General features: G+C 42.7%; 1 protein-coding gene across 1 annotated transcript in view; it reads right to left on the reverse strand.

The window, feature by feature from the left end:
• HCN2 (hyperpolarization activated cyclic nucleotide gated potassium and sodium channel 2) overlaps positions 1–12,578 on the reverse strand; it is a 46,198-nt gene that overhangs the window by 14,761 nt on the left and 18,859 nt on the right. Inside the window, exons 2-4 of the mRNA XM_060785071.2 lie at positions 11,681–12,104; positions 1,651–1,812; positions 213–431 (exon numbers count right to left, since the gene is read on the reverse strand). Coding sequence (XP_060641054.2) covers positions 213–431; positions 1,651–1,812; positions 11,681–12,104 — 805 coding nt within the window. The remainder of the gene's footprint in view (positions 1–212; positions 432–1,650; positions 1,813–11,680; positions 12,105–12,578) is intronic.

The raw sequence follows: 12,578 nt of genomic DNA on the forward strand, positions 1-12,578 counted from the left end.
AGACCCAAGAGTGGGACGAATACTTCCCCTGATCTGGACAGTATGCTGTGATGCTACACTGGCCTCTTAAGATACATAGATCTTTGATGCATCTAAACAGAAGATCCTGTGATTCTTAAGGGACAGGTATACAGCTCCACATCTCCCTTTATTGACACAAATACTTCCCCATAGACAAACAGCTTTCTTTATCCTGCCCCCATCCCACCTACCTTCTCCTGATACTGGCGCCGGGAGGAGTCCAGAGACTGGATCAGGGCTGTGGCGTGGCCAATAAACATGGCGTAGCAGGTGGCCCCCACAATCATGCTCAGCATGGTCAGCCAGATGTCAGTCATACTCTCTGGTGCCTGGCGCCCATAGCCAATGCACAGCATGTGACTCATGGACTTGAAGAGAGCAAAGGAGTATAGCTCGCTCCAGGAATCATTCTGAAACAACAAGGCAGGCAAGTCTACCTTAGGAGGGGGAACACTTTCCAGACCACAATAACATGCATTTGAGAAACGGCTATCTAGGAGAAAAGCAGAGAGTCTTCCTCTGATCAATTGCTCCTGGCATGGAATAAAGCTGAGATTTCATCCTTCTACTTCTCTCAGAACTGTCTCCCTACCCCCTGCAAACCAGAGGGTTGGACTACATGACCTTTGAGGACATGGCCCATTCAATGACTCTGTGGTTGAAATCCACTTCAAAAATAATGGCATTTATTGTGACAATTTTCTCACTCCAGGCAACATGATAAATTAACACTCAACTGCATCAAAATCTAGGGGCACAAAACACAGAGAGAAGGAAGTGATAGCCAGACCATAGCACCTTGCCAAGGAAATACTTTGGCGCAATGGTAACATGCCCTACGAAGGTACATAGAATTGTTGTTTGCATGCATGCCATTTGCTGCTTGCCTTGCAGTCAGCAGGAAATCGCCTCAAGCAAAGAGCAGCCTCATCCTTCCCACTGACAGCTGTTATTCAAAGATTGGGAAGGGCTGCTGGGCTGGAAGCAATTTTAGCTGGAAATTGGAGCGGGTCAAAATGTACCAGCTTCGACCCCAGCTTCAAATTTAGAAATGTACTGTATTATAACAATATCGTTTTATACTTATTTCACCTTTTTTAAAATGTTATTTAATATCTACTTTGTTGCCAATTTATTTTCACAGGGATTCAGGAAAGTTTTTCTTCTTTGGACATGTTAATCAAATACTTAACTTTGATGCTTTATCAACCTAAGTCACCTGAGTATTTATGCGGTTGGGATTATGTGCCTCATGCATTTTACTACAATCGGTTTGCTTTTACCAATTCATATATATTTTCCAATTATGAAGGAGTCCTAATTGGAGTAGGAAAATTGAGACATTAGAGATAAGAGTTGAAATGTTTCCGGTATCTTAATAGGAACAGATCATGGTAAGTAAGCTAAAGCACATTTAGGTCATTTTTTAAATATTACTGTTTTCTTGTTACTACTATGGCGGTGAGGGTAGAAAGAAGCAATTCCCAAGTATTCCTATACAAATATAGACTCAACCAGGGAGCAAACCTGTTTCTAATCTTTCCTGAGGACCTCACCCATTCCCCACTGTGCTGAGCAGTAGAGGACCTCACCTCACCCATTCCCCACTGTGCTGAGCAGTAGACCTACCACCATGCCGTTGATGGATACCCAACAGTCGCTGGGGAATTCCTGTAGCATCGGCACCAGGAACTGCAGGCAGCCATCCCAATGGCACAGGAGCAACATCATCCCAATGAGGTTAATGATCCGCATCACAGCGCTAGCCAGGTCATAGGTCATGTGAAATATCTGCAGAGGGAAGAAGGAAAAAAGAAAGTCAAATAGGAGTCCCCATCTAAGATGAGAAAGAATTGGACAATGGTTACTTGAACTGGGAAGCATCTACTGGTCCAAACAGCGCTTGGCCAAGTTACGTTTTGGACCGCAACTCCAAAACTCCCAGAGCCTGCCCACTGGCCCTGTTGATCCATGGATTCTGGGCACTACACAAGATTCCCACTCTACTGTTTTTCAGTGCTTTTATATTTAATGTTTTATTAGACAGACAGACACACTTTATTTTCTGTGATGTAAACCTCCTTGGATCCCAGTGTTAGGAGAAAGGTGGGCTATAAATTAAATAAATAAAAGAAAGTAATGTTGATAAACTTTGATTATGGAGTCAGAATGATCTCTATTCAACCAGGTTTGTTCAGCCTCAGTGCAAATATCCAAGCAATAAAGGGAAGAGGTTACAATGATTGGTATTATTAACCGGGGGGGAGGGGGGGAGGAGGAGGTGAATAATAGAATCGTCACTATTTATTTATTTATTTACGTATCAGAAGCAAATTGAGGGTACAGTTGTAATGTATTTAAAAACACAAAGTTAAGAACTTGGCATTATACTAAATTTCCTTTGACCAGTAGCTGGCCACTTGGAGTGCCACTGATGTTGCTTTAAGGACGTCCTCCATTGTGCATGTGGCAGGGCTCAGACTGCATCAGACTTGCAGCATGGAATAGTCATAAAAGGGTAAAGGTAAAGGTTTCCCCTGACATTAAGTCTAGTTGTGTCCGTCTCTGGGGTGGTGGTGCCCATCTCCATTTCTAAGCCGAAGAGCCAGCGTTGTCCATAGACTCCTTCAAGGTAATGTAGCCAGCATGACTGCATGGAACACCGTTATCTTCCCGCAGAAGTGGTACCTATTGATCTACTCACATTTGCATGTTTTTGAACTGCTAGGTTGACGGAAGCTGGGCCTAACAGTGAGAGCTCACCCTGCTCCCTTGATTCAAATCGCCAACCTTTCCATTAGCAAGTTCAGCAGCTCAGCGATTTAACCTGCTGCACTACCAGGGGGCCTAAAAGGATATAATGTGATGCAAAGATTTTCAACTAACATAATATCTTGGGCAAGTCACTCTCTCTCAGCCTGAAAAGGCGGCCAAGGCAAACCAGCTTGGAACAAATCTTGCCAAGAAAATCCCATGATCGATTTGCCTTACAGTCACCATAAATTGATAACAACAATTCCTTAGCAGGACTGAGCCTTGATCCAATCTGTAAAGTTCATCCCAGGGTGGTTAGAAAGCAGTTTAAAATGAAATGTATCTATCTGGATCAAACCCATCTCTCCAACCACAGGGCATTTATGAGATAATTGTCTGGATCCAACCCATGATACTAATCCCAGGGCAGTTTACAACATAATTTAGAACAAGTAATAAACCAAGCAGGAGACTTGTTAAATGTAATAAAAAGTCAGGGTGATTAGCACAATAAAATGACCCCATAGAATCGCAATTAAACATGGCAAATGTCTGGAAAGTTGAAATGGAGCAGCTGCACTTGGAGGCTGCAAGAAATGCAACAAAATAATGATACTGTTGGGATCTTATACCCTCTGTTTTTCTGCATTTTGACTACTTATACAAGATTTCCCTGACCTTTCACACGTATATAAAAAAAGTCTGCTGAAGCATGCTGAATGGGGTTTTTTGTTGTTGTTTTTCCAACTTGCAGTACAATATATGCAAATGCATTGAGAAAGAGAGGTATTTCAAATTCCAAGCCAGAGAGCTCTAGTCCCTCCCTAAACTACAAACCCCAGAAGTCCATAGGATGCGACCGTGGTAGTGAAATTGGCATCATAGGGCTACAACTGTGTGGTGTAAAAGGCCTCCGAGGGTCTCTCAATTTATTGGACTACATCTCCCATTATTCCCAGCCAAGTGGTTCGCCTGCATGTAATTCCAGAGGGGAGTGTAAAAAACCAGAAAATTATAGATAAAGAATCATAGAGTTGGAAGAGATCTCATGGGCCCTCCAGTCTACCTCCCTGCCAAGAAGCAGGAAAATCACACTCAAAGTACCCCCAATAAGATGGCCATCCAATCTCTGTTTAAAAGCCTCCAAAGAAGGAGCCTCCATTACACTCTGGGGCAAAGAGTTCCACTGTTGAACAGCTCTCTCTCACCGTTAGGAAGTTCTTCCTAATGTTCACATGGAATCTGCTTTCCTGTAGTGAATCCATTGTTCTGCGTCCTAGTCTCCAAGTCAGCAGAGTACAAGTTTGCTCCCTCCTCCCTATGACTTCCCCTCACATATTTATACATGGCTAACACTTCTCCTCTCAGCCTTCTCTTCTGCAGGGTAAACATGCCCAGCTCTTTAAGCCGCTCCTCATAGGGCTTGTTCTTCAGGTCCTTGATCATTTTAGTCATCCTCCTATGGACACATTCTAGCTTGTCATCTCCCTTAAACTGCAGTGCCCAGAACTGCACACAGTATTCCAGGTGTGGTCTGACCAAGGCAGAATAGAGGGGTAGAATGACTTCCTTGGATCTAGACACTATAGTCATATTTATGCAGGCCAAAATCTCATTGGCTTTTTAAGCTGCGTCATCATGTTGTTGGCTCATGTTCACCTTCCTGTCCATGAGAACTCCAAGATCTTTTTCACATGTACTGCTGTTGAGCCAGGCATCGTCCCGCATTCTGTCTCTTTGAATATCATTTTTTCTGCCTAAGTGGTGTATCTTGCATTTGTCCCTGTTGAGCTTAATTTTGTTAGTTTTGGCACAACTCTCTGATATAGTGGTTCTCAACCTGTGGGCCCCAGATGTTTTGGCCTTCAACTCCCAGAAATCCTAACAGCTGGTAAACTGGCTGGGATTTCTGGGAAATGTAGGTTAAAACACCTGGGGACCCACAGGTTGAGAACCAGTGCAATCTGTTAAGATCATTTTGAATTCTGCTCCTGTCTTCTGGAGTATTGGCTATCCCTCCCAATTTGGTCCTGTCTGCAAACTTGATGATCATGCCTTCTCACTCTTCATCTAAGTTATTAATCAAGATGTTGAACAGGACCGGGCCCAGGACAGAACCTTGCTTATGGCCGTCCATTCCTAACTTCTTTCCAGGATGACGAGGAAGCATTGGTGGGAATCACCTGTTCACTTAACCGATTTCAGATCCACCTAGCTGTAGTTTTGGCTAGCCCACATTTGACTAGTTTCTTTGCCAGAAGGTCATGGAGGACCTTGTCGAAGGAAGACCTTCCTGGAATCCAGATACACTCCATCCACAGCACTCCCTGCATCTACCCAGCTTGTAACTCTATTGAAAAAACCAATCAAACAAGTAGTCTGAAATGACTTGTTTTTGATAAATCCATGTTGACTATTAGCAATTACCACAATCCTTTCTAAGTGTTTGCAGACCACTTCCTTAATTATCTTTTCCAGAATCTTGCTTGGTATTGACGTGAGGCTGACCAGACAATGATTGTTTGCGCTGTCCTTTTTTCCCTTCTTGAAGATATGAATCACATTTGCCCTCCTCCAATCTGCTGGGACTTGTCCCGTTATCCAAGAACTCTCAAAGACGACTGCCAGTGGTTCCGAGATTACTTCTGCTAGTTCCTTCAATACTCTTGGATGTAGTTGATTCAGCCCTGGGGACTTGAATTCGTTTTGAGTGGCCCGGTATTCCTGGACAACTTGTTTCCCTATTTGGCGTTGGATTTCCCCCAATCCTTCATCCATTCCATGTTGCTGAGGTTCGGGATGGCTGAGGGAAAGAAGGCATTAAGTAGTTCTGCCTTTTCCCTATCCCCTGTCAGAATTACCATCTTCTCCTCACGGAGGCCCTATTGCTTCCTTGTTCTTTGTTTTTCTACCAGCGTAAGCAAATAAGCCGCTTTTATTGCTTTTAATGTCCCTAGCAAGCCTGAGCTCATTTTGCACTTTAGCCTTGTGAACCTTTCCCTACAGGAATTCTTTTTTGGTGATTTCTCCCCTTTTCCAATGGGTGCCAAGGCTAAGTGCTTCTTAAAAAGCTCTCTCCAGAGCCAGCCTTCAGTCACTCTGGCCATTACTGACAAATCAAAAGCCAATTTAGTCCAACTGTCAACTCTTCCAAGTTTATATGCTAATAAACAACCCAAACTTGGCTACTCCTCTGTGTTGGCCACACAGTGCCATTACTCTCTTTAAATTCAGTTCAGTTCATATAGAGACAGTCTTTTCTTTATAGTTAGGAAGGATTGTGAAAGTTAACAGTGATGGGAAAACTGGAGCTAAAAAAGGTAAATTTCCATAGAAGAAATCCTTTTCTTAATATTTTACTGTTCTTTCTCCTCCAAAGAAATGCAAAACATTGCTGGATAATTCGCACACATCTCCATAGTCCTAGTATTCTCTAATCCTCTCGCATCCTTATAATCAGATCTACAAACCACTTCTTTCACACAAAAGGGCCCTTCTGAAACTTAGCTGTGTGTTTTATTAAGCTTGCAATGTGCAATAAAGATGCCACCAAGATCATTTGTTGTTTGAATTTGGTGCCTTCATTTGTCGGCTTGTCTGCTTCTGAACAGACTTAGTTAATCATTTTTATTGCTGAGTTTTATTTGATGGCTCTTTTCTATGGACAAGAGATATATGAACCGTCACCGGCAACCAAGCAAACCTGCCCATAGTGTTGGCATCTGTGCCCTCTAAGTGTGGAAGACCTACTATTCCCAGCATTCCTGTTCAATGGCCATACTGGCTTGGGATGATGGGAAGTGAAATCCAACATTATAAGAAGAGTCACAGATTTCGCAGGATCAACTTACACTATCCTCCTATGAGCAAATCATCTATCACAATCTATAAGGACAAGGGCATTTCAGAGGTCACCCTACATTTTTTGAAATCTCTACCAAGGAATAGCTCAACTGTTATTTGTTGTTATGTGCCTTTCAAGTCAATTCCAAATGATGGCTTTTCTGATGAGATTTATTAAAAGGAGGTTTACCAAGGTCATGCAATGGATTTCCTTTGTTGTCAAGATCTTAAATTTAAGTTTTGCTGTGCTTCTTTTGAGTTACTGTACTACTAGTTCACTTCCCTTATATTAAATAAAGCTTTACTACCTCAACTGAGCTTCAATAGCTTAGTGTGTACTCAAGTTCTGGTCCCCCAAAATGCTGACCCAACACTCTTTTATCACCTTTTAAACAGGCTTGTTTCATTTATATCTATCACACATTTTTTCCCAAAATGGGAAAAATCTATTGCAATATGTTTTAATTAGAAAGTGTTGAGTTTTAAATATTTATACTCCCATTGATATTAGTTTGATAAGTATTTGCAGGGCTATGCAGGGAATAAATATTCTAAATGCACCAGAGATCCTGACTGACCTTGGAAGCTAAGTAGGGTTGGCCCTAGTTAATATTTGGCTGGGGGACTACCTTTGCATATCAGGAGCTGTAGGAAATATTTCAGAAGGAAGGAACTGGCTAAACCATTAATTTTGATATTTAAGACTCCTGCATTTTTTCTGAAAAGGGAGGGTTCTATAAAAAGTACTAAACTCCTCTTGACCCGTGAGCAGATTCAGTGCTGTCCATGGTACTGAAAGTGCTCTTTGAAGCAGTTTTTTCTGACATTGCACTCTAACAACATCTCCCACAGATCTGACACTTTATTCCTCATTAAACGAGGGGAGGAACGCAAAATTGGCTATGATGCTGACAAGGAAGGACCTGACTCAAAGAAGACCTAATAAAAGATGGTGCCACTTCTCAGGCAAATCCTACCAAGAAATATTTAGGAAAGGGATAGGGGGATAAAAAAGAAGAAATCATGAAAGGATGGTGGAAAGGATGAATAATGGGGCAAAAAGGAAGAAGATAGATGTCAGGATGGATTGAAAGGAAATAAACATGTAAAAAGGAACCAAAACAAATGAATGCTGCATTTCAACACAGACTTATTTAGAAGCAAGAAGCGGGATTCAATTCTGAATTATTGTGCATTGGATTGTAACATAAATGAAGGCAGCCACATTTTCAAATCTTTAAATGCATATAATTTTGGATACATAGGGCTCTGCAGTGCAACCTTAAGCACTTTTATCCAGGAGAAAACCCAGTGTGGCAGTTTGGCCTACACAGTACTAGAACCAAGGAGACTTGGATGCAAAGCTGGCATTCAGCTCAAAAGGTTGTCCGAGGACAGTTGCTTTTTCATTTTTTTTTCTCTGAAGCATATTGAGTTTGCTAGAAAAATGACACAACACATATTAATTGTTTAAATCTATCACACAATATCAGGAGTGGGCCAGAAGTGGACCATGGCACAAAGGCAGCTCAAGGTCATTTTCCTATCTATGAGAGGCAGTGTACAGGAAGCACCAACTCCCCAATTTCACCTCCAAACCAGGAAAGAAAAACATCCAGAGGTGCACTCCCATTTGGTTTTGTTAGTGCTGTACCTTATATTCCATAGAAAGAATCTGGCAAAACCACCTCTGAAAAACCCCACGAAAGTCATGCGACTTGATGTAGGCCAAATTGTCAGACAAGGGGTAAATCAGAATGATGTAGTGGTTTGCATGTTGAGCTAGGACTCTAGAGTTGTTGAGTGCCTTCAAATCATTTCCAACATATGGTGACCTTGAGGCAAAAAGGCTTTCTGGGACTGACTATGTGATGTGCCCAGTGGGTTTCCATGACCAAGTGAGGATTTCAACCCTGGTCTCCTGAGTCTTGGCCCAACCTTAGCCCAACCTGAGTTCAAATCCTCAGTCAGCCCTAGAAGCTCCTGGGTGACCTTGTGCAAGTCACACACTCACATCCTCAGAGGCAGGCAATGGCAAAATCCCTCTGAACAACTCTTGCTGAGAAAGCTCTCTCATTGCTTTCCCTTAGGGTCACCATAAGATGGAAATGACTTGAAGGCACAGATCAGGAACCAGGAGAGAATTTTCCAGGAAGCAAGAAGCCAGTGTGCTGGTGGTTTCAGTGTTGGATTACAACTCTGGAAACCAGGGTTCAGTCATGACAACCCACAAGGGGACCTTGGGCAAACCACACACTCAGAAAACAGTTATGATTCCAAAATAGAGAACAAGCCATAAGCTCAAGTTCTAGTCTAGGGCACACTTGTATGAGTATACTGAGCAGACAGATTTAGGACTACTCTAGGTACCACAGCAAAATTACTCATGTAAGTTTACAACATTTACAAACAGTAGGCACAACAGATTCCTGCCTTTCAGGATGTTCCATGTCTCCAAACACCTTGAATACACTGTGTATAGCCAAAAAGGACTAATCTTTCTCAGTTGTAACATCCCAACAGTGGAAAAACCCCCACTCAGAAAATGTGGTTGCTGCTTTCACTACGATTGCTTTGCCTCCAGTTCCAAACCCTTTTCCTTGCCAAGGCATTTCATCCATCTGTTTTACTAGCTCTGGGGCTTTTGAGCTGCTTTCCCTACCCTCATGTTTGTGAGAGTCATTGTTTTAACTGTAGATGTTCACTGCAATCATTTCTATAAAGCAAACAGGGCAAATTTTTGAAATGCTTTAATATAGAAGTTAGTAATAATAACTTGAATATAATAAAAAGGGTAATGGAGAGATCAGTGGTAGGAGTCACTAGGGCACAGGCAACGAAAATATATCTGTCTTCAACCCGGTTATAATATATAAATGGGTGTGTTGAAAAATGCGTTCTACCTATTGTTTTATTACATTTAAACTATAATGTGAGCTTTTTATACCTGCCTTTGTGTCTACCCTATCCTATAGCAAGAAAGGGCAACAAATAAAATTGAAACAACATATCAGACAGTTAAAGCAATTCTAAATATAAAAAAGTAAACATAATGAGTTAAGAACAAATTTAAAAGCTGAACAAGGGAAAAGCAATAAATTTGGAAAGAAACCCCTAGGATGAGAGCCAGCAGTGTATAGTGGTTTGAGCACTGACAATCTCTCTGAAGATCAGGGTTCAAATCCCCACTCAGTCATGGAAACCCACTGGATGACCTTGGGGAAGCGACACTTCCTTGTGAGAGGAAGCAAAGGCAAAAGTCCTCTGAACAAATGTTGCCAAGAAAACCCTGCAGATCACCATCAGTTGGAAACAACTGAAGGCACATAACAACAACACAGGTTCACTATCAGTCAGAGTCCATTTGATGGTACATAGCAACAATGGAAATCACATTTTTGGGAAATGTCAGGGGAGACAATAGGTAGAAAACCAGCTTCAAGGTTGGTTGTGAGGTCATGCGGCTAGAACTGTGACCTACAGGTTTCAAAATTTTTAGTCCTGCATTGCAGAGTGTTTCTCCAAACCACTGGAATGATAGGAACTGGTGCCAAGTCTTCTATCAAACGATAGGGATGGAATCGCCTGAAAATCTGAAGCTCTGTTCTTGCTTCTGCCAAACTCTTTTTTCTGAAAAGGACTGATCGTTCAAGGAAAAGGTCTTGTTTCTTGTTCAAAATGAGAGGGGCAAACCACGTCATCCGCACCACAACTCCCTATGAACACGTCTGGCTCCTTAGCTCTGCAGAAAAACACAGCGCAAGCGGCCAGCTGTCAAGAGCCTCGCAGGCAAGGAAGGAGGATGCCTGGAGAGAGGCAGGCAGCCGGCTGGCAGGTGCTGCCCCCATCATTTCCCAACCCAAGCGGAAGGGCCCCATCTGTCATCGCGAGGAGCCCTGTCACTCAAAGCCAAAACAGGGATAAAGAGGTCTGGAGAGCCATGCCGGTTCAAGACAAAATGCCCATTTCACCCCAGTGCCCTGCTTTGAACAGGAAAGTGCCTCCAGGAGGCCCACAAAGAAGGTGCGAGGGCAACAACCCCATGTTGTATTTCTCTGAAAGGATCTGTACACACAACCAGACTTCTTCTAGTCAGAAGGGCTTCCTCATTACTGATAACGTTTCTCACCTCCATAAACAGGCCCATTTACCTGTTTCAAAAGAGGTCCAGGTCTGGTTGGCTATCACCCAGAGTCAACCTATGACATTACCTGGGGCAGAACATGCAAACCAAGCCCATAATTCTCAGGAAAAGCCAAGTGGATCAGCAGATAATCTGTTAGGGTTCCACATTGTCTGGGTAAGATGACCAGAAGTCAGAAACACTGGCAGAGGGAAGACACCCCCACCTCACTCAAAGGCTAACTAAGGAGGCAGGGCATGTGCTGCCTCTCCCTCAGGCACCCTGCTGCCATGGGTCCACCACCAAATCTTGTGGCAAAGATCTCTGCAAATTAATGTGCTTCGTTTGAACACATACTTTAAGTGTCTTTTTAAAAGGTTGCTCTTGTACATACAGTACCAAACTTCTCTTTGCAGAATTAAATGCTCTTGTACTGTAACTTACACATAAGATGAAGCTGCGCTTTGCTGACCTAAAAGCTGTTGCACAAGGATTTTATTCCTGAACAGACAGACAAGGTATTGAGTTGTGCTTTTGAATGTTGTTGCACTGGAATATACTTCTCAACAGGTAAGTAGTATTAAGTTCTATTTTGCCAGACTGAAAAACCTGTGCACCAAGATATACCACCAAATACATGTACATAGAATGGAGTCATGCTGTGGAGTCCTGAAAATGGAATCATTGGAACATATGTCTGGACACATATATGCACAGAGCTGAGCTGTACTTTGGATATATGGAAAGGAAAAAGATTCCCAAAGGAATTACATCTTGTTCTGCCTAATCCCCATTCACTACAGAATGTAGTGCCTGAACCCCTTCTCCACTTTGGAATTTGGACCTTGGGCTCAATTTTTCCCCCATCTCCCACCTATCTCAACCCAAAAGAAGTTGAGCTTGCTGAGCCTCAGCATGATCTCAACCATCTCCCCTTACCTCTTCCCACTGATGGATGTAGCGGATGAGCCGTGAAAGCCGAAGCAAACGCAAGAGACTGAGGATCTTGGTGAAACGGACAATGCGCAATGCTCGGGCTGTCTTGTAGACCTCTGAATCCATGCCCTTCTCCACAATGAGGAAGATATAATCCACAGGGATGGAGGAGACAAAGTCCACCACAAACCAGGTCTTCAGATACTTCTTCTTGATCCGCTCGGGATCCAGAATGATGTCAGTATTATCCTCAATGACAATGCCCGTCCGGAAATTCATGACCAGGTCTGTCAGGAAAAATGTGTCAGAAATCACGTTGAAGATAATCCAGGGTGCTGTCGTTTCATCTTTGAAGAAAGTGATGCCCACTGGGATGATGATGAGGTTGCCCACCATGAAGAGCAGCATGGTGAAGTCCCAGTAGAACCTACAACCAGGGGGAAATTAAAAAATGCATAAGGACATTGAAACCACCCAAATCCTCAGCTCCCCCATAGTGTTTGCTGCAAGAGGCAAGAGTCTTTTGAAGGTATCTGAAATAGAAGGGGGTCTTTTAACATGAGACAGCAAGGACTAAAACTTCTGAATGTGAAGGAGGTATTCTATCAGCAAGTTAGGATCTTTACCTTACACATCAAGATCATAAACCAGAAACTATCTAATACTAAGTCCAACTTTTTAACCACTTAACTCAATGTTGACTGGCAGATCATGTGCATTCAAAGTGAGTACTCCATCACCAAGATGTAGGCTTTCTTCTTAAGACAAAGTAAGGTTCCAAATAAGGCAAAGATTTAAATAAAAAGATGCCATAGTGAGACTACCTGGCAAATCGAGTCCAATACTGTCCTTAAATAAGCAGCTGCTCTCCAGGACATAAGAGAGAAAATCACCTGGTCCA

This window comes from Anolis sagrei, chromosome X (assembly GCF_037176765.1).
Source record: "Anolis sagrei isolate rAnoSag1 chromosome X, rAnoSag1.mat, whole genome shotgun sequence".
Lineage (NCBI taxonomy): Eukaryota > Metazoa > Chordata > Lepidosauria > Squamata > Dactyloidae > Anolis > Anolis sagrei.